Source organism: Mandrillus leucophaeus, unplaced genomic scaffold, assembly GCF_000951045.1.
Source record: "Mandrillus leucophaeus isolate KB7577 unplaced genomic scaffold, Mleu.le_1.0 Scaffold75, whole genome shotgun sequence".
Lineage (NCBI taxonomy): Eukaryota > Metazoa > Chordata > Mammalia > Primates > Cercopithecidae > Mandrillus > Mandrillus leucophaeus.
This window is the reverse complement of record NW_012108141.1, coordinates 1,646,778-1,668,506: the sequence shown is the minus strand read 5'-3', so window position 1 is coordinate 1,668,506 and position 21,729 is coordinate 1,646,778. Positions and strand designations below refer to the sequence as shown.

The window sequence follows — 21,729 nt, the reverse complement described above, 5'->3', positions numbered from 1 at the left end:
TGCGTGCTTATAGTCCCAGCTACTCAGGAGATTGAGGTGGGAGGATCGCTTGAGCCTGAGCCTGAGCCTGAGCCTGAGCCTGAGCCTGGCAGTTGAGGCTGTAGTGAGCCATGATTGTACCACTACACTCCAGCCTAGGTGACAGAGCGAGACCCTGTGTCACAAGACAAAAAAGAAATTGTATTTATTTCGTGCTAGTTGTTCTTGTAGGTTTTAACTTTGAGGCACATTATCATAGCACCAGTTTTTGCTTGTTTATATTTCTTGACAGACTATAAACTCCTCGAGGGTTAGAATCTTACCTTGTTCACCAGATATTTCATTTATTATAAACAGCATCTCATGTAGTTAGATGCTTAATTAGTGGAAAGAAAGATTAGAGAGACATAATATCAAGGTAAAAAATGATTATCTCTAAGTACTGAAGTTATAGCTGGTGATTAATCATTGTTACTATTTTGAAAATGGTGAAATTAATTCCCAGAAGGAAAGAGAATACAAAAACACAAGTCATGGCGCTTTGCCATGAGTGTTATCTCTGAGTCTTAACTTGTGCCCTCTGTCTTTCTTCCTAGGATAAAACCACTGCAATCCAGGAATGTAGTAGATTTTGGTCCCCAAAGGAAAAAGGCACTGTGAATAGAAGGACTTATACTTAGTCTGAGGCAGCATTGGACCCCTTGGGAATAAGAAATAACAAAGATGCTATTTTCCTGTCCTGAAGGGTAGGGAAATCAAGAAAGAGAGACAAAGGGAGACACAAATGTTGGAGGTTACCTTATGGATAGTAGTTAGGAATGTATTGTTTTGCTGTTTGTTGTAAGTTACTTTTTTAATAGTGGCATTAATTTTGGTCCCATTTGTATGGCTAAGAAAATTTATTTCAGGTTAGTCTGATGGTAGTGAGTTATCAGAACTTATTAACATTAGTGTCACTAATTGGTATACAACTCCCCACTGCTAAATTTGGCTAAAAAGAAAATTTATTTCATGGTGGTTGATGACAAAGATGACTTTTTAATAGTTATTCTTGTGTTTGCTCCCTTAGCATTTGACATTGTGCAGCAAAGAAATGGTTATGGAGAAGCCCAGTCCGCTGCTTGTAGGGCGGGAGTTTGTGAGGCAGTATTATACTTTGCTGAATAAAGCTCCAGAATATTTACACAGGTAAATTTTAAACAAATAATTTGGTATTGTTATCTATTTTTTTTCTTGGATATCACTACATATATTTTGCATTTCCTGTCTCATTATCTGACAGTATGTTTGTAAACATGTCTAAACTGTATTCAATATTTTATTCATTTGATGGCAGAAAGTGTTTTTGACTGCAACTCACAGTAACAAAAACACTTTATGTCATATTCTAGTACATAACACATTCATATATATATATGCACACACTTACATGTACTCTAGTATTTTACTTTTAGAGTCATGGTCTTGCTCTGTCACTCAGGCTGGAGTGCAGTATGTGATTATAGCCCTCTGTGGCGTCAAACTCTTGGCCTCAAGCGATCCTCCCAGCTTGCAGCTTGCCTTCCCAAAGCACTGGGATTACAGGCATGAGCCACCAAGCCCAACCTTTATTTCATTAAAAAAACCAAAAAAACAAAAAAAGCCTTTGGGGGTGGGTGGTGGAGAACTATATAAAGTTTACACGAGACTGGACGCAGCGCCTCACACATGCAATCCCAACACTTTGGGAGGCCAAGGCAGGTGGATCACTTGAGGTCAGGAGTTTGAGACCAGCCTGGCCAACATGGTGAAGCCCCGTCTCTACTGAAAATACGAAAGTTAGCTGGGTGTGGTGGCAGGCGCCTGTAGTTCTAGCTACTCAGGAGGCTGAGTCGGGAGAATTGCTTGAACCTGGGAGGTGGAGGCTGCAGAGAGCGGAGATTGTGCCACTGCACTCCAGCCTGGGTGACAGAGTGAGGCTTCATCTCAAAAAAAAAAAAAAAACCATATCTTGGGTTTGACCGTTTGACCAACTAATGGGTTCCAATATGCAATTTGAAATCAGCAGCTTAAATCTTTTTTTTAAAAGTTATCCCAAACAGTGTTGGGGAATGGATCAGTTAAATGATTATACTGTGAAAATTTGTATTTCTTCTAATCTGTAAAATAGTATTCCTTTGTAAAACAGCAGCAATAACCTTATTTACTGTTTTAACAAGAGGTAGACATCTGTAGGCTTGTTTTTTCCAGAGATCAAAGTGAAATTGATTTATATTGTGGGTAGTATTTAATTTTTGTTCTTGATGTATCTTAGCAAGTAGAAGATAGGTGAAACTCTTACAAGAGTTATACTTTGTAAGTATTGCAGAACACACTGGCCAAATGGGTTAAGGATAAATATATTACCACTTCCCGTGAGAAAGGCTGTTTAAAAGACTTAAATTCCTTTATCTGTAGGTCATCTTAATGAGCATTTCAGTAGCAATTTGTCTTGCTCTTTTGAACATACATGTAATCTGTTTTATTCAGGAAGGCATTTTTATATTTACTGTTTGCTAGACTCTAATTACCTTACATATGTATATTATCTCATGCATTCCTTATGACAGTCTTTTTTTTTTTTTTGAGACGGAGTCTCGCTCTGTCATCCAGGCTGGAGTGCAGTGGCTTGATCTCAGCTCACTGCAAGCTCCACCTCCTGGGTTCACGCCATTCTCCTGCCTCAGCCTCCCGAGTAGCTGGAACTACAGGGACCCGCCACCACGCCCGGCTAATTTTTTTATACTTTTAGTAGAGACGGGGTTTCACTGTGTTAACTGGGATGGTCTCGATCTCCTGACCTCGTGATCCGCCCGTCTCAGCCTCCCAACGTGCTGGGATTACAGGCATGAGCCACCGCGCCCAGCCTCCTTATGACAGTCTTAAAGTGAAGTTACTTTTATTAGCTCTTTATCTATTAGACAGTTGAGGTTAGTAATTCATCTAGGATCACTCAATAAGTAAACAAGCTAACCATAGCCAATATTCAGGCCCAGTTCTGAGTAGTGTCCCCAACCACTTTATTATAATGTAGTGTATATAAAGTGTAACTAACATGTATCTTCCCCACAAATAAATGTAAAATGAATAACTGTATGTCTTTCTCTAATTGTAAAAATAAAGATGTTTTTGATGACAGTGTATGTGAGGGAGTTTGGGGGAAGATATAGAATTAATAGGGCCCTTTGATATCTGAAATTTGGTCTTTTCATGATACAGGGTTTTTTGTTTTCTTTAGTGACCAAAAAAAAAAAAAAATTAAAACAATAAGGCCCTACACCATCATGTTTAAACAGTAACAGACTTGTTTTAGACCTAGCTTATTTGACCAATTTCTTTCTTTTTTTTTTTTTTTTTTGAGACGGAGTCTTGCTCTGTCACCCAGGCTGGAGGCTGGAGTACAGTGGCCGGATCTCAGCTCACTGCAAGCTCCGCCTCCCGGGTTTACGCCATTCTCCTGCCTCAGCCTCCCGAGTAGCTGGAACTACAGGGACCCGCCACCACGCCCGGCTAATTTTTTTATACTTTTAGTAGAGGGGTTTCACCGTGTTAGCCCGGATGGTCTTGATCTCCTGACCTCGTGATCCGCCCGTCTCGGCCTCCCAAAGTGCTGGGATTACAGGCTTGAGCCACCGCGCCCGGCCGACCATTCTTTCTTAATGAAAATTCAAGTTGTTATAATTTTCTACTTGTGATAAGCAACACTAATACATATCCTGAAACATGCATTATTTGTGCACGTTGCTAGTTAGTTATTTTCTTAGATACTTTCCTGGAAGAATTAATGCATCAAAGAGATATGATCATTCTGAGACTTTTCATGTGTATACACACAGATACACACACAGCCAAACTGTTCTATAGGAAAGATGCCAGTAGTACATGAGAGAAAATAGTGTAAATTTAATAGTAAGAGTAGTGGCTAAAAGCATGACTCTCAAGTTAGACTAGGTTCTTATCTTGGGTGCCCCACTTGATAGGTATATTACCTTAGGGGAGTTAATTTAACCTCTTCTGAACCGCAGCTTGTTTATTTAGATAATAGTACTTCATGAGATTGTTAAGAAAATTAAGTCAATCAGTACACATAATACACTAAAAACATTGCTTAGCATAAAGGAAGCTCTTACATGTTTTATTACTATAGGAGTTGCGTTTTCTTTGTGAAAAAATTAACTTCACGTCTTTGAGCTTAATTTAGAAAGATTCTAATTCTAATTGCTTTGGATAATGCCAATAAAAGACTAATTTACACATACTTAGGAACAGTACAAAAATATTAAAAAATTAGATGCTGAAGTAATTTTGGATTTTAGACTTTATCTCTGAATTGTTTCAGTTATTTTAAATCTAAACAGTTTAAGCCTTTAGAATTAGTAATCATTTGGAGATCTGAATATAGTATTAAACTGTGATTCCCAAACAAATCTAGATAGCTGAATCTTTGTATCTGAAGAGAAAAACAGGGTCAGTTACTATAGCATCTGTATTTAGAATGTACTAAATAGTCAAAAATATCCGATTTTTCCACTTAAAAAATATATGTGATAAGAATTAGATATGAATATCTAATGATTGTCTACGTACTGTGCCAGATAAACTAAGAGCATTCTATGTGCATTACTCATTTAATCCTTACAATGACCCTGTGTAGTAGTTCCTGTTCCTGTTTTATAACCAAGGAAACTGAACTTAAAGACCTTAAGTAGTTTACCTGTCCAAGATTACACAACTAGTGACAGAGCCGGATCCGGAACCTAGTCTATGACACCAGAATTCTACTGCCTCTTAGGCTTCTCTTGACAATTCAGTGTTAATCATTAATTATGGTTTTGCAGGTTTTATGGCAGGAATTCTTCCTATGTTCATGGTGGAGTAGATGCTAGTGGAAAGCCCCAGGAAGCTGTTTATGGCCAAAATGTAAGTATCAATTTCATATATAGTTTAGAAATGTTGTGTTAAGACAGAGATTTTAAAAAATAGCCTTCTTATGTCCATGGATTTTTTTTTTCTCAATATGATTGTTATTGGTAACTGAAATTTATGTTTGACAGTAATTGTCAACATAAATTGTCAGTAGTTGTTCAGTTTGACAATAATTGTGAGACATGCTTTTGAGTTCTTAAACTTCATTTTTGTGTGAAACGTGGTGTTATACTGCGATGGCTACAAAGGAGAGAACAGTATGTTTTATCTCATTGATGTATTTTATATAGCAGATAGTTAAGACAGTGTATTAAGTTTATACAAATCTGAACTAAACCCTATGCTATAGGAATGCGCAGAAACATATGTTTCCTATGACCTAACAGGGAAGGAAGACTTTGTGTAGAGGATGTGAGACTATAAGATTTGGCCTTACCAAATAAGGAATTACAAGTAGACAAAAAATAGCATCAGCAAACACACAGTAAAATTATGTGTAAGTTCAAGGAGCAGACAACATATGAGAATGACTAAATACTTATTACAGAAAAGTGGGAGACAGCTGTATAAAGCCCAGATTACTGCACAATATCAGAGAGCTATTGTGATTTCTTCTTTAGGAGCATCAGTCTGGCGGTGATGCATAGCATGGTCAGTGGATTCAGTTCAGTCAGGAAGATTAAGTAGTTAATACTGTGGAGTTGTAAGGAAATCAATGAGGGCAGGTAATAGTATTGTGTAGGTAATGCAGTATTACAAGAGTTTATATTTTTCCCTCCCTCCCTAATAAAGGATATACACCACAAAGTGTTATCTCTGAACTTCAGTGAATGTCATACTAAAATTCGTCATGTGGATGCTCATGCAACCTTGAGTGATGGAGTAGTTGTCCAGGTCATGGGTTTGCTGTCTAACAGTGGACAACCAGAAAGGAAGTTTATGCAAACCTTTGTTCTGGCTCCTGAAGTAAGTTTCTCATTTCATTCAGTTTTCATTTATATGGTTGAATTTGGCTGTTGCTAGTTGGTTTGAAGTGTCCAAGGGTTTCTAATAAATTTAGATTTGCATACTGCTATTTTTGAAGAATTTGTGTTTGACCTGTTGTTTGAGTGAGTGAGTGTGTGTGTGTATACATATGCTTTGACTATTTGGAATTATAAGTCAAATACTGATATAAGCTTGTAAATGGATGATTAAGATTACATTAATACAAAAACTATATTGGTATATTTGAAAGGTTACATTTGAAAACAAAATAGAAAAGTTCTGTTGATTTCTTTTCTATTAAATAGCTGTTTCTTGAGTTCTAGGTTGGTGCAAAAGTAATGGCGAGTTTTACTGTTGTATTTTTTTGAGTGACCTTTTTATTTTATATAAACATCATAGCATGTTCAGCATTGGAAAATTATATTGAGTCCAGATTTCTAGTATTAAAATGAGAAATTGTGTATGCCATGTAATTTGCTCTTTTATAATACCAGATTTCTGGGTATTTATGGAATAAATGTTGTTTCCTATAGGGATCTGTTCCAAATAAATTTTATGTTCACAATGATATGTTTCGTTATGAAGATGAAGTGTTTGGTGATTCTGAGCCTGAACTTGATGAAGGTGAGGTTACTTTGAAGATACGAAGATAGAAGGGTTCTGTTGGTACTCTTTATGGACTATTTTCTATAAGTATGACATTTATGGAAATTTGCTTCTTTATTGTAACTGAGTCAAACATCTTTTTTTGTGGTTTTGTTGTTGTTGTCGTTGTTATAAAAAGATGTCCATTGTTTGAGATTATACAAAATTTGGATGTCAAGAAAAAAGGTTTCCCTCAGTCTCATCCTCTGTAGATAACCAAGTTTGGTACCTATTGGAGAAGGTTTTTGGATTCTATTCTTAGCAGCATGTATTTTTATAAATGTAGAATTACACTGACTTAAAGCTTCCTTTTTTTTTAATGTAGTATGTCTTTGTTGGCTGTCTACGTTGTGGCTGTGCCATAATTATTTAATTGATCTTCCATTGATGTACAGTGGTTAGTTTCTTTATCATTATTGCTCTATTAAATAGATGTGACGAAGGAAGCTAAATTGTGGCTTTAATATAATTTTTTTCCTTTTACGAAAATATATATATTTTTTTCTAATAGAGTACAACAAATATTAAACTTCATCCTTACTCTCCAGTTTTTGAGAGAACAGAGGATATTGCAGTTGAATGCCTTTGTTAAAAAAACAAAAAAAAATTTTTTTGGGGGCCGAGCAAGGTGGCTCACACCCAGAATCCCAGTGTTTTGGAAGGCCAAGGTGGGTGGATCACTTGAGACCAGGAGTTTGGGACCAGCCTGGCCAACACAGTGAAAACCCCATCTCTACTTAAAAAAAAAAAAAAAAAAATTTAGCTGGGCGTGATGGTGCATACCTGTAACCCCAGCTACTCAAGAGGCTAAGGCCAGAGAATCGTTTGAACCCGGAAGGCGGAGGTTGCAGTGAGCCAAGATCACACCACTGCACTCCAGCCTGGGCAACAGAGCAAGACTCCATCTCAAAAAAAGGAAGAAAGAAAGAGAATTGTCAAATTTTCTTTTTTACTATCATACCACTTCCTTAAACATGTTAAAAATATGTTCATTAGAAATTGTGAAGCCTCTTTAAAAAAGATGTGCTGTTTTATGTATTGTCAGAATCAGAAGATGAAGTAGAGGAGGAGCAAGAAGAAAGACAACCATCTCCTGAACCTGTACAAGAAAATGCTAACAGTGGTTACTATGAAGCTCACCCTGTGACGTAAGAATAGTGTTTGCAAGGTTAAATTTGGTCTGAACTATGTCAGCAAGGTGGTTTTTGTTCCTAGAATTATTGTTGGAAGTAAATTCTCGGTAAAGTCACCTATTAGGTCAGTATTTGAGTACCTATTGTATATATGCAAATTTGGAAAGAATTGTTTTATTTAATCCAAAAATTGAACATGCCTTGCACCAAAATAGTGGTTCCTTACTGATAATGTGAAGTGTTTAAGACAACACAGAGTAAGCATTTTATTTTTATAAAAGATAGGTTTATAGTTAGCATTAAACATTCTTAGTAATTCAGTTTTAAAATGGTGGGGTTAAAGAACTGCTACTTGAGGGTAGTATTCCTTCTGTTTTATAGTTCTTTTTGGAATTTTGCTTTGAATACTTTGTAGATCTAGAACAGATTATTGGCATATAACTAGTTACACCTATTGGATTAGAGAGAAATTGAATTTTGTCTTGAACTCCCACTAAAAAGTGAACTAAATATTTTATTATAGTAATGGCATAGAGGAGCCTTTGGAAGAATCCTCTCATGAACCTGAACCTGAGCCAGAATCGGAAACAAAGACTGAAGAGCTGAAACCACAAGTGGAGGAGAAGAACTTAGAAGAATTAGAGGAGAAATCTACTACTCCTCCTCCGGCAGAACCTGTTTCTCTGCCACAAGAACCACCAAAGGTTAGATCAAAGAACTCTTTAGACTTACAACATCACATGTTCAAATTTGGTGCTGTTAATGAAGTATGACCTTTCTCTATTATGTTAAATTGTTTAGTAAATTACTTTATGTATATGAAAGAAGCTGTGGGGGTTTTTTTTGTTATCTGAGAAAATGTTATTGTTTCCCTGCCCCGCAAAATACCCCTCTAAGACTGAAATTTATAACTTAAGATGAATCCTTGTGTGTATGCATTGTTTAGTAACTTAAATGAAATTATTTGGATCCATGTATAGAGCTGTCAGTTGTTCTTTCATTCTGTATTAAATTCTCTGAGCACAGATGCACCAGGAATCATGCAGTTTCCCAACTTAAACAAGTTGGTCTGTAATTAAAAGAAGAGATACCTGTTGTTTGTGGTTTAAATGGGATCAGTTTCCTTTCTACACCAATTAAACTATCTTGGAAAGATGAGTGACATCCTTAGTGTATCATGTAAGCCTACCTGAAACTTCTTTTATCTTTCTTCAAAGCCAAAGGTTAAAGTATATTTGGGTAGTGATAGGAGGAGATTCTTTGTTCAATTTGTGAATGTCAGAGTTTCCAGCTAATACTCTCTTCTTTCCTATCCTTCCCTCTCCCCTTAACACCATCACACACCCTATCTTACCCCCAAAGGGGAAATAAATTGTTTCTGTTAGGTTCGGGCTTTTCTAGCATGTTTGTTAGTGGTTTTGTTTGCCACTTGCTCATCTACTTAGAGTACGTAGGAACTTGCTTGTGGTTTTATTTAGTAGTCAGACAAAACAGTTACAAATAAGCTTGCATAATGAGATTTTGAAAGCTGGCACATAGACTGGCATGTGTCTGTGTGCCTTTCTTTTAGGAGTCTTCCAATATAGAGCAATAGTTTAGAAATGAAAAGAAAATATATATTTGGAAGTTTCCCTATAGGAATGTTGGTGGTTTTCCATGATTAGTAGTCTAGGTTTGTTGCATTTCCTGCAGGCTTTCTCCTGGGCTTCAGTGACCAGTAAAAACCTGCCTCCTAGTGGTACTGTTTCTTCCTCTGGAATTCCACCCCATGTTAAAGCACCAGTCTCACAGGTAACCAATCTGTGAACACATTGGATTGTATCCTTGTTACATTGCCAAATGCTTATTTTTTAAGTACTTTTAAAAATGAGTCAATCAGAAATTATGGATTAAATATACAAAAAACTTGTATTGTATGTCAGTGCACCCACTTTAAATGTCAGATCTCCATTCATCATCTACATAGGTGGTATTTGGGGTTTGGGTGTGTGAAATACAGATTAAGTTGGTTTTTACCAATATATAATATTGTCATTTAAAAGGCTTCTTAAAATAACAAAAAGAATGTTCCTTTTTCAAAAGCTTCAAATTCTATTTAGCAAAAATATTTTAGGTAAGAAATTTGGAGAGGCACAAAGTAGTGTGGCGTAATAAAGAATCGTTTTTTTTTTTTTTAAACAAACAAAAAAAACCAGGAAACTTTTTAACATACGCTGCCTAAGCTCTCGCTGTGTAAGTGGTTCACACCACTTAATTGAAGCCTGTACCAACTTATGACTGTAGTGTTCACCTTAACTGATCATTCTAGTATTCTGCTTTTTGTCTGTTTGTCATCTTACCCATTTCAGAGCTTTCAAAAATGTGAAAATAAGACACTGCCTACCTAAGAAGTTTGTTAGATTTAGTTTAGAATGAACTAAATTATAATTAAGTTTATCAGCATATAAAGGGTGTCCAATTTTTTCCCTACATTTTGCATTAAGCTTCATTCCACTAGAAAATTTATGTTTAAAATGTTAGTGTATAAATATATCTTTTATACATTCTAAACAGTGAAATTTTGAGGTTTTAGAAGTAATTTTTGGTGGTTCTGGTGTGGGGACAGGTAATCAGCTACATAAAAGTAGAATACGCCCATGATACTTTTTTTTTTTCCATTTGGATATTCAGGAAATACATGGTTACCCTTATGTAAGATGGTCACCCAGAGTTCCATCTTAACAGAGGAAATTAGTTTGTGCAGTATTGTTTGTGCTTTTCAACCCATCCGAAGACCCAATAAATGACTTTTGGCCCTTCTTTTGGAATCTTCATTTCCTGTCAGATTTGGATTTGGAACCTTTGGATTATTTTATTTCAGAGAATCTAAACAGTTAAAAGTTAAAATAGCTTGTTTATGCCTTTGATATGTGCCAAGCATTGTGTGAAGCACTTTTTATTCATTCTCAGTGAATTCTCACAACCACCTGTGGGTACTATTATTTCTATTTTAGAGACAGAAAAATTGAGGTCTAGAGTAACTCACAGACATTTATGTACATAGTATGGGTGGGCTTTGAAGTCATGCAGTTGGACACGAGTCCATATGTGGCTCATGTAAATGTTTATTTTTTTGAGACAGGGTCTCGCTCTGTCGTCTAGGCTGGAGTGCACTGGCAGTGGCAGTGGCGCTCTCTCGGCTCACTGCAACCTCCACCTGCCCAGCTCAAGTGATTCTCCTGCTTCAGCCTCCTGAATAGCTGGGATTATAGGTGCCCGCCACCACGCCTGGCTAATTTTTGTATTTTTAGTAGAGACGGGATTTCGCTGTGTAGGCCAGGCTGGTCTCAAACTCCTGACGTCAAGTGATCCACCAGCGTTGGCCTGCCAAAGGGCGGGGATTACAGGCGTGAGCCACTGCGCCCAGCCTCCTGTAGACTTTATGCAGTTCTCCAGCACCTTGGTGTGGAGAGTTGTGTATCTTATCTGTATTTACATCAAAGAGGACTCTTAAGACATGCCTGATTAAATCTTAGCCTCTTGCCCAGAAAAATACCTTCATATTTATCTTAAGTAATTTTCCTTAAGTGTGTATTTTTGAAGTTAGTCTTCGAGGTGTAGGAAATGAAGTTGTATTTCCTATGCCACCCCTTTAATAAAACAAAAATTTTAAATGTTTAGAATTTAAACTTTAAAAGAACTTCTAATCTCTTTAGGCTATATTTGAAATGGATTCATGATATTTCTACTTGATTTAATACTCCTTCAATTTTAGTTTGTTGCTTGTGTGTAGTATTCATTTCCTTGTACTTTGAACATAGATTATTGATAAAAGGAAATTAATTCCAGGGTATTGGTAGGCATTAACTTAGAAGTAGGTAAGTTAATTTCTTGAATAAAAGATTTTGTCTGGAAATTTACTAGCTCACCTAAAGAACTTATGTTTAATTGAAGGGCTTATTATTTGTGGTTATACCTGCTTTTATTGACTTGATTTGATGGTTCTGTACTTACTTGATATTCTGTTTGACCTTCATTTGTGGGTTTGTCATTTGATCATACTTTCTGGTTGCATGGAATTAATTTTAAGGCCCTCTACTGTGTGGCATATTGGCCATTTTATCTGTTCAGAACAACTAGTTTTAATCATGAAACTGGAGACCTGAAGAATTATAAGGATGCAGCTGGCTTAGTTAACATGTGTCAATCAGTTACTGAAGGAGACAGTGTTAGCTTTTTGTTCTTGTATTTTTCTTAAATTGGCATCATCAAATATCTAATTACAGTCAGATTCCTAAATCAATGGCATGAATTATTTGTAAGATGTTGGAAATTATCAATATTTAACTTTATCTGCTTTTAATTTTCGTCCTTAAAGAATAAGGAAGAACTTTATTTTGCTACTTGTAGTTACTCGTGTTTTGATAATCCGTTCTGAAAAGAATTTAAATCAGTCAAGACCAGGGCCTCAAGTTCTTTGATAACATTTGGATTGGATGAGTCTAAGGTTTTTCTTAAATTTTGTAATAAAGGTACATTTATTATTTTTATTAATTGCCAGTAATACACTCTTTTTATTAAACTTTGACACAGTACATTTATTTTCTAATTCTGTTTACATTCATACTGAAGTATGCTTTTAGACCCCCTTAGTTGAAGTTTCTAAATAACTGCCTTTTCCAGCATCACATTTTGCATCAAATTACTGTATAGAATTAAACCCCAAATACAGATAGCAGTGGTCTCAGGGCTGTCACTTACATATCCTTGTCAGACATAGAACATTATCTTGCATGTTTTGGGTCAGAGAACTAAAAATGTAATTTAATTTAAATGAACCAATAGTTACTGAACATCTATGTCTAATAGCACTGTGCTTGGTTCTTTGGGTGATGTGAAAGTAAGTTAAGATATGGGCCTTGGGCACTGGTGTGCCTGTAATCTCAGCTACTTGGGAGGCTGAGGCAGGAGGATCACTTGAGCCCAGGAATTTGAGGTTACAGTGAGCTATGATTGTGCCTCTGCACTCCAGCCTGGGCAATAGAGTAAGACTGTGTCTCTCTAAAAAAATAAAAGATACAGACCTTATAGGAGTAAATACATATAAATAACAACAGTAAAACCTGGAGATAGTTAAAAATATTCATTTTGTAACTAGTAGAATTCTAGAATATGGTAAGCAACTTCATCTTGACGGAAATAGGACATTGACATAGAGGAAAACAATTTAGGAAGAGGCAGGCAAACCTGGTTAAACTGTTAGCATAGGAGTTAATATTCCTTTTGGTTACAGTGGCTGAAATCATTTACATTAAATTGTCATTTTTGAAAGAAGCATTTTGTGTCAAAATTTGTCCTTGTAAATTGCAATATCTGTTATATAAATGATTAAAGAGTTTGTGTCACTGCATAGACTGAGATCCTCAGAGATGACCACTTATTTATTTATTTATTTATTTATTTATTTATTTATTTATTTATTTATTTTCTTTGAGAAGGAGTTTCATTCTTGTTGGCCAGGCTGGAGTGCAGTGGCGTGATCTTGGCTAACTGCAACCTCTGCTTCCCGGGTTCAAGCGATTCTCCTGCCTCAGCCTCCCAAGTAGCTGGGAATACAGGTGCCTGCCACCACGCCCAGCTAATTTTTTGTATTTTTAGTAGAGACTGGGTTTCGCCATATTGGGCAGGCTGGTCTCAAACTCCTGACCTCAGGTGATCCGCCCGGCTTGGCCTTGTGCTGGGATTACAGGAAGATGACCATCTTTAAAGATGGGACTGAAATTACTAGCTTTCTGAGTTGAGAACATGTTCTCCATACTCTCTTGGGTGTTTTCAGCATCCTTTGTAGGTTCATATATTTGTCTCTCCTTGGACCATAAATATTTGGGTAGTAGAAGGTCTGAAGAGGTTGGGAATACTGAAAATGCTGTTGTCTTGAGGAAAAGGTAATAGCAGATGCCGATGTAATTTTGTTTTAAAAATAATTATATGTTTAATTCAGCAGTTGGCAGAAGCTTTTGGGAGGCACCTTAAATTGTCCTATTACTCCCAACCCCCCCTAGTTTAGGAAAATCATTGGGGCCAATACTTCAAATGCATATTTTTCTCATAAGGAAGAACAGTAGGAAGCTAAAGGACTTTTAACTATTTGAGATGCTACATACAAGTTTCTATAAGTTTGTCATTTTTTTAATATGCATTTTAAACTTAAAGGTAGCAGTTTTAGGTGTTAGAGCAAGCTAATTTTTATACTTTGAACTATAAAAATACTGATTTTAAGATTATGGGCAGAGATTTAGGCAGTACTACTGAGCACTGTTATATTTAAAGGATAGCAAACTAGATTTTTAGAAATTATGTGTTATGTATTCTTGTCTGAGATGAAGATAGCTTTTAATATTGTTTATGTATTTACATGGAGTGGTTCATCTTGCATTTTTGTGATTTTTTTTTTTTTTGGTAGCAGTACCTTTTATGCTATTTCAGTGTTGATACAACTTTGAAAAAATGTGACTGTAAAAAGCAGCTTATTGTGAGTTACACAGCATTAAGTGGGAAAACAAAAGCTACCTACAGTCCTAGATTGGTACAGAATATCTTGATAAAAATTTATTTTTCTCATACATAGGACACTATGTTAAAAACATTCTAAACTTAAAACTGCTGTTTTGTCTGCTAGTGACTTGTTGTTAGTTGCTTTGGTTGGTTTTTCTCCTGTGGAGTGTTTTTTATAATGTTTTTTTTTCTTTATATTTTAGCCAAGAGTTGAAGCTAAACCAGAAGTTCAGTCTCAGCCACCTCGTGTGCGTGAACAACGACCTAGAGAACGACCTGGTTTTCCTCCTAGAGGACCAAGACCAGGTGAGTCAGCTCTTTTATAGCCTTTAGCATTTAACATTTGTAAGGTTGGAAAACACTGAATTTAAAAAAACCAAGAAACTATGATGTGTTAAATACACAAACCCATATAGTCTCAAATTGCTTAAAGATGTGATGTGAGCAATCCACTAAAATAGTGTCTGGGGCTGAATAACCAATTTTTAGGGAGGATTGGTTGACATGCCATGGTGACATATTTTCAAGGTGTAAAAGACGTTAACAAGTCTTTTTTTTTTTTTTTTGAGACGGAGTTTCACTCTTTGTTGCCCAGGCTGGAGTGCAATGGCACCATCTCGGCTCACTGCAACGTCTGCCTCCCAGGTTCAAGCGATTCTCCTTTCTCAGCCTCCCTAGTAGCTGGGAATATAGGCATGTGCCACCAGGCCCAGCTAATTTTGTATTTTTAGTAGAGACGGGGTTTCTCCATGTTGTTGGTCAGGCTGGTCTCGAACTCCCGACCTCAGGTTATCCACCCGCCTCGGCCTCCCAAAGTGCTGGGATTACAGGCGTGAGCCACTGCGCCTGGCCTAGTCACTGGTTTTAAGAGTTCAAAACCAAGTTGCCAATAACCTACTCTCTCAGCACTCTTATCTCTTCACAGATAAACAATAAGCACATTTTGATTCTTAGGTATTAAGTTGCCATGATTTTTGACTTGTTTACATTGTTAGCTATACATGTAATACCTTTATTTGAACTCTGTAAGAATGTTTAGATTGCTTTGGGGAGGAGATGGGAGAGATGGAGATAGTTTATATCACATTTACAATGTTAATTTTTTTTTAAAGTGATACGTTACTGAACTGGAAGTCCTAAATTTGTCACTGATTAAACTTAGGATCTGGAGTGAGACCCTTAAATTCTGAGCTGCTTTTATGTCAAATATTACACAAATTATTCTTGTATTGCCTATTTTCCTCACTGTGTTCCTCGTGTTATTGGGAGAATCATAAGATTTTATGTGTATATATATACATATACACTAATATGTATAGACTACATAAATGTGATAATTGCTGTTAAAATTTACTGATTTGCTGTAATGTCATACAGCCAAAGAATTTTGAATTTCAAAAGACTAAGCAAATATTTAGTAGAGCTGTACCTCACTGTCTGAAATCTGCTTGGTTCCTGGGTGATGGCAACAGTTTGGTTAAGGAGGAATACCTGTACTGGTATTTGATTTTTGTATAATCCAGTAGATCTAGAAGAAGCTATTTTAGCAACCTAGTCATTGTCCTCACTTTACATTTTAGTGTCATGCTGTTTCCTAACCTACTAGTAATAAGTAGTTTTGCCTCTTTTTCAAGAAGCTCACCAACTCTTATTAAACTAAAACAGGAATATCAATATTAAGTGATTTTTACATTCATTCTGTTGAAGTAGTTTTTATTATATTGTAAACTTTAATATCTGCTCTATTTCTGTTCTCAGGCAGAGGAGATATGGAACAGAATGACTCTGACAACCGTAGAATAATTCGCTATCCAGATAGTCATCAACTTTTTGTTGGTAACTTGCCACATGATATTGATGAAAATGAACTAAAAGAATTCTTCATGAGTAAGTGATTTATTTTGCTGTAGAAGTTTTTAAATTATTTTAAATTAAGAGGCATATGGAGCTTTTTAAATGACTATTTTAAAAAAATGTTTCTGTTTATACTGTGTCCAGCTACCAGACTCACCTTAATTGTGCAGAAGGGAGTAGACTATCCCAGATGTTTCTCAGTGACTGCTTAGTGTTGATTTCGCCTGGCTCGACAGTGTTTAGAAGAAACAGCTGGATAAATCAGTCATAAATTCAGAGATAAAGAATTCATTTGGCAAACGGGTCAATATATTAGGAGAAAACACATTGTCTTTCCAGAGTTATACAGTTTACTTATGAAAGGACTAACAAAGATGCAGAAAGGTAACACAACAGGCAGGCAGGCTACTTGGTATCTTAGGTGATTGCCTGCTTCAGTAAATGTAGGTTGGCTATCACTGTGTGTAGAAGCTTGCAAGTTTTATTTTAAAATGGATCAGGGAGATTAAGATTATTCATCCTGAACAGTTTGAGCCATCAAGGTATTCTGTTAAAAATATTTAACCCTTGATGTAATGTATATTTTCACAGGTTTTGGAAACGTTGTGGAACTTCGCATCAATACCAAGGGTGTTGGGGGAAAGCTTCCAAATTTTGGTTTTGTGGTTTTTGATGACTCTGAACCAGTTCAGAGAATCTTAATTGCAAAAGTAAGTGATTTAAAGGGCATAATTCAAGACTTTATTATTTCGTTGTATATATTAATTTGGGGTATTTAAAAACCATAGAAAATCTTTTAATAATAAAGCTAAAGATAGTTATTAAATGGTATTTATGCAAAGAATAAAGATTTGTTAGCAGTTTGTGGATCATTTTAAATTTTGTTACTTGCTTTGCTGAGGAAGGTGGGAAAGATTGCATGTTAAGAATTTTGGCTGGGTATAGTGACTCACACTTGTAATCCCAGCACTTTGGGAGGTTAAGGCAGGAGGATTGCTTGAGCTCAGGAGAGTTCAAGACGAGCCTGGGCAACAGTGAGACATTGTCTTTACAAAAAAAGAAAAATAGTCGGCCATGGTGGTGGACACCTATAATCCCAGCTACTCAGGAGGCTGAGGTGAGAGGATCACTTGAGCCCGGGATGTCAAGGCTGCAGTGAGCCATGCTTGTGCCACTGGCTGTCACCAGCCTGGGTGACAGCTGAGACCCTGTCTCTGGGGGCGGGGGGGCTTATAAAAGTGTTTTGTTCCTTCTGCTTATCTAACTTACCTGTTCAGAGTAATACATTTCTACTGCTGTCTAACCTGCCCATGTAAATATTTTTCTCCTCTTTTATAAAGCCAATTATGTTTCGAGGGGAAGTACGTTTAAATGTTGAAGAGAAAAAAACAAGAGCTGCAAGAGAGCGAGAAACCAGAGGTGGTGGTGATGATCGCAGGGATATTAGGCGCAATGATCGAGGTCCTGGTGGTCCACGTGGAATTGTGGGTGGTGGAATGATGCGTGATCGTGATGGAAGAGGACCTCCTCCAAGGGGTGGCATGGCACAGAAACTTGGCTCTGGAAGAGGAACCGGGCAAATGGAAGGCCGCTTCACAGGACAGCGTCGCTGAAGCTCCACTGTTGGCAAAGTCTTGGCAGTGGTACATTATTCATCGTGTTTGCATTCTTGTTAATTTTTTTTGGCTTTGGAATGTGACACAGCCTTTTTGATCATTTCTTTGATGTGAAAAGCATCTTTTGGTTATCAGTTAAATTGAGGTGGACATTATTTCCCCAATTTCACAACAGGATTCACATTGTTAATTTATAAATCTAGACTTGGAGAATTAAGGACTGAGAAATGACCATATCTTAAACTATCTACGACAAAGTGAACTTAAAAGGACATGCCCACTGAATTCAGGTCCTTTGAGTCAAAAAAAAATCTTCTGCTGCACATTTTGTTTAAGTGTTACTGTTTCTGCCTGTTAATGTTGGGAACACAAATAGTGCAATTTGTGCAATTGGAGAATCTTGCCTTTTTTCTTGGCTCCCCCCAAAAATACAAACCAACAGAAACTTGTTATGCACTCATCAAAATGTACTAATGGGTACTCTGAACTCATTAACATTGACATCTGCAACAGGAGGCAACAGGGAAAAAAATCTTTCATCTTCTTTTCCGGTAGAGAATAGTTTGTGAAATGATGAGGGCATTTTATCTGCTTGCTGTGACCAGCGTGTGTACACATAAACCTTAACAAGACTACAAGTATATTCCAGAAGGAAGTCATTTTAGTTATGAACTAAATAACAAAAATTAGAACTTCAAATGCGATGGTCTTGACTATTAGACCAGATTTAGTAGCTCCATATCTAAGATTTTTCTACCTGCCCCTCTTCAGTACAGGGATGGCTGGCTGCTCAACACACTCCTCCTCCCCTTTTTTCCTTTCTTTAAGCTGTGTACAGTGAAAATTGTCTTTACTGTATTTTTGTTCTCTGGTAATGTAATAAGCATGATGGTGCCTTCTATTAATACATCATTCCAGTCTTGCTGGTAATTTTGTACAGTATAGTGTATGAATTGCTGTGCTGCAAAGCCAAACAGCTGCAAAATGTTGGAAAATCATCGAAATGTATAAAAATTGCAGTATCTTTAAAATCAGTAAAATGGACTAGCATATTATTTATCTTGTTCTTCAGTTAACAACTTTGTGTTATCTGTGGGAGGGAGGGAGTCTTGTGTGTTTGTGGGGAGAGGGAAGGAGGAAGTCAGTTATTTGAGTAAGTCTCTAGTTGACTTTTCTCTTAGCTCGAATGTGGACCTTGAAACGTATCACTTCAGGGCTTGGAAAAGTCAGTCAACTTGACGTACATTTTTAGTGACATTTTAAAAGCAGTCAGATTCCATAAATGGCAAGTAAGCCTGAAGTGAGGATACTGCAATTTTCAGAGAAAAGAACAGCAGCTCTTTAAGTGTTTGCATTTTCTATTTGGGGGGCAGGGAACTGTCATTCATTTTGCACAATTCTTGAACTGATGTCAGCACCCGAGTGGCTCCTGAATTTAAGTCTGGGACGACATCTTTTATTTTTACATGAATCTTTAAACAATTCTGTGAGCAGAGTTTGTAGCTGCTGGATTATTGTCTGTCTTTATAGCAAGTTCCAGTAAACCACAAGTATGGCAAAGCTTATCCAATTTTGTGCTTGGAGCAATCAGTACATACCAGTTTCTGATGTTTCAGGCAGGAGTGGGGTAAATAAGTGTGACCACTTGAAGCTGCTGGTTAGCATGGAAGACTTCTCCATTCTATCTTTGTAAAACAGACAGGATATGCACTTGACATAGTAGCAAATTGTTTCTGAATTAGGCAACTGTTTGCTATTTAGTAAACTAGCAAATGATACCTGTATTTTGTTTTTCATGTACTGGGCAATATGAGTAAAATCTGTCCCTTTTTCTCCCTTTGAAAGAGGTCTTCCATGTTTGAGGGAAAGTCTTGCACTATTGCATATATTTTGGGGACACAGATTTTCATAGTTTCCATTTTTGGGGGGTTTAAGGATTTTTTTTTTTTTTTCCTGTTTGAAACAGTTTTATACTTTCTGATGTATAGTACTTGAAGTTCTTACCAGAAAATTACTTTGGAGTTTTGAAGCCTTTATTAATACTACTTTTAAAGAAGCAGTTGTTTTATTGTCATTGTTTTTTTTTTTCCCCAAGCATATTTTCTTCTATTTCTGTTTATATATATATATACACACACACACATATATATACATGTATATATATGTACATATATATAATTTCCAATTCAGGATATTGCCCTGCCATCCATGAAAACTGTTCTGGCACCAAAAGTAATGACAAATGTTAAGTGTAATAATAGAAAAGTAGAGCAAAGAGCCATTCAGCTTCAGTCTTTACGTACCATGAATAAAACATTAAAACATCATATGGAGAAGTTTACATGGTGATTGTTCACCTGCAGTACTGTGGACTTTCAACATTTTGTCCTCTTTTCAGTGAAACAGAGTAAAAATATTCATCTACCATTACTGTTATTTGCTGATTTTGTTTTATTTTTTGATGGTAATATTCTATCCTTATGACACTATTGCAACCAAATTGGCTTTACCATCTTGGCTTTAGTAGGTATAGAAAACAATGGATTACCATCTTTATTGCTGTAATGTGTTAAGCATTATATGCTAGTAGAATCTAGTTTAATTGTTTCAGGTGGAAAGTATTCTTTGAGTTTCCATATTGAATGTGTTTGGACTAAACAAACAATAAACTACTGATGTCTGCAGCATTTATCTATGTCCCTGATTTAATCTATAGTTTTTATTGTTCCCAAATGTTTTCTCCCAGTTGCATTTCATACAAACTAAGTGGAAATAATAAGCAGTTGGGTTTTAGAACAATTTCTTATATGTGAAATTTGATATATAAAAAAGGTAAAACATTTAAGTAACACTTGACTATTCTAAGAGATCTATCCCAATCCAGTTAGACAGCTGGTATACATGTTGAATGTTAGAATAATAAGTAGTAAGAATGATGAGAATGATCTAAAGCAGATTACAACCTTGGATTTTCTAAAGTATTTCTGCCTTGCATCTTACAAGAAAGGAGAAAGGAAGGGATGAGCAGATTGAATTTATCAAGCTCCACAAAAATATTGATGTAATCATTAGCCATATATAGTCATGCTTTCAATGAAAAATGAGGTCCTAAGGCATGTGTAATTTCAGAACTTGAACCTTTTCCTTCCTAAAGGGGATGATATTGTTGAATTTTATCTACTATTAATAACACTTTAAGATTTCTAAATCAGTATTCGCAAACTTGTACTGGGAAGAAACCAGAATAACCATTGCTTCATCTTAGGGGGAAGGAAGACTTAAACCTTTTGTAAACTGACTTCTAATTATGATGTAATAATTTATCTAACTCTGGCTATGGAAAAACATTTTTTAAAGGGGATAAAATGTATATCCCACACTGCTGAAAATAGGTTCAAATTTGAAAGAGCAAATTAGTACTTGGTCCTGGGAATTTCTATGGAATAACATATTTGAAAACAGCCACTTAAGAAGTTGAGTTGCTCATCATAATTTATATTTTAGCTACAGATCAATAGAGACCCTTGAATTTTTTTTTTTTTTTTTTAGTTTTATGTTTATAAGACTTCCTAGTTAGAAGACTATTTTGATCAGTTTGATGCCAGTGCTCTCATGTAAAATTACTGGATAAACAATTTAAGTCATGAAAGAAATTTGTGATTTAAGTACATTCACATAGAAAATAATTTGCACATTATTCCTAAAGAAGTCTCTGGCAGTTTTTGATAAGGACTGAAGTCTAATCTGTTTATGTAGTACATGTACTCATTATATTTCACATGCTTCAGAAATATAAGAAGTCTAGAATATATGAAATTTTTCAAAAGTCTTTTTAGCATTATCAAATGTTGGGCAAAATACTGTAAGTGCAGATTCAGAAATACGCATTCATTAACAGAAACATTACTAGCCTTCTGTTAATTACCAAATTAACTGATCTTTGTCTTTGACCTCTAAAGTTTTTTTTTTTTTTTTTTTTTTGAGACGGAATGTTGCTCTGTCAACCCAGGCTGGAGTGCAGTGGCACGATCTCTACT

At 36.1% G+C, this 21,729-nt stretch overlaps 1 protein-coding gene across 4 annotated transcripts in view; it reads left to right on the top strand.

The window, feature by feature from the left end:
* Positions 1 to 20,383, top strand: part of G3BP2 (GTPase activating protein (SH3 domain) binding protein 2) — a 30,556-nt gene extending 10,173 nt beyond the window's left edge. For 3 of the 4 annotated variants that reach the window (XM_011966180.1, XM_011966181.1, XM_011966182.1), the window contains 11 exons: positions 1,049 to 1,167; positions 4,836 to 4,917; positions 5,716 to 5,889; positions 6,444 to 6,534; positions 7,601 to 7,703; positions 8,212 to 8,392; positions 9,381 to 9,479; positions 14,426 to 14,528; positions 15,981 to 16,109; positions 16,668 to 16,786; positions 17,417 to 20,383. In XM_011966180.1, coding sequence (XP_011821570.1) covers positions 1,073 to 1,167; positions 4,836 to 4,917; positions 5,716 to 5,889; positions 6,444 to 6,534; positions 7,601 to 7,703; positions 8,212 to 8,392; positions 9,381 to 9,479; positions 14,426 to 14,528; positions 15,981 to 16,109; positions 16,668 to 16,786; positions 17,417 to 17,689 — 1,449 coding nt within the window. In that variant the 5' untranslated portion in view covers positions 1,049 to 1,072 and the 3' untranslated portion in view covers positions 17,690 to 20,383. The remainder of the gene's footprint in view (positions 1 to 1,048; positions 1,168 to 4,835; positions 4,918 to 5,715; positions 5,890 to 6,443; positions 6,535 to 7,600; positions 7,704 to 8,211; positions 8,393 to 9,380; positions 9,480 to 14,425; positions 14,529 to 15,980; positions 16,110 to 16,667; positions 16,787 to 17,416) is intronic. The other variant, XM_011966183.1, reaches the window with a different exon arrangement.
* The last annotated feature ends 1,346 nt before the right edge of the window (positions 20,384 to 21,729 follow it).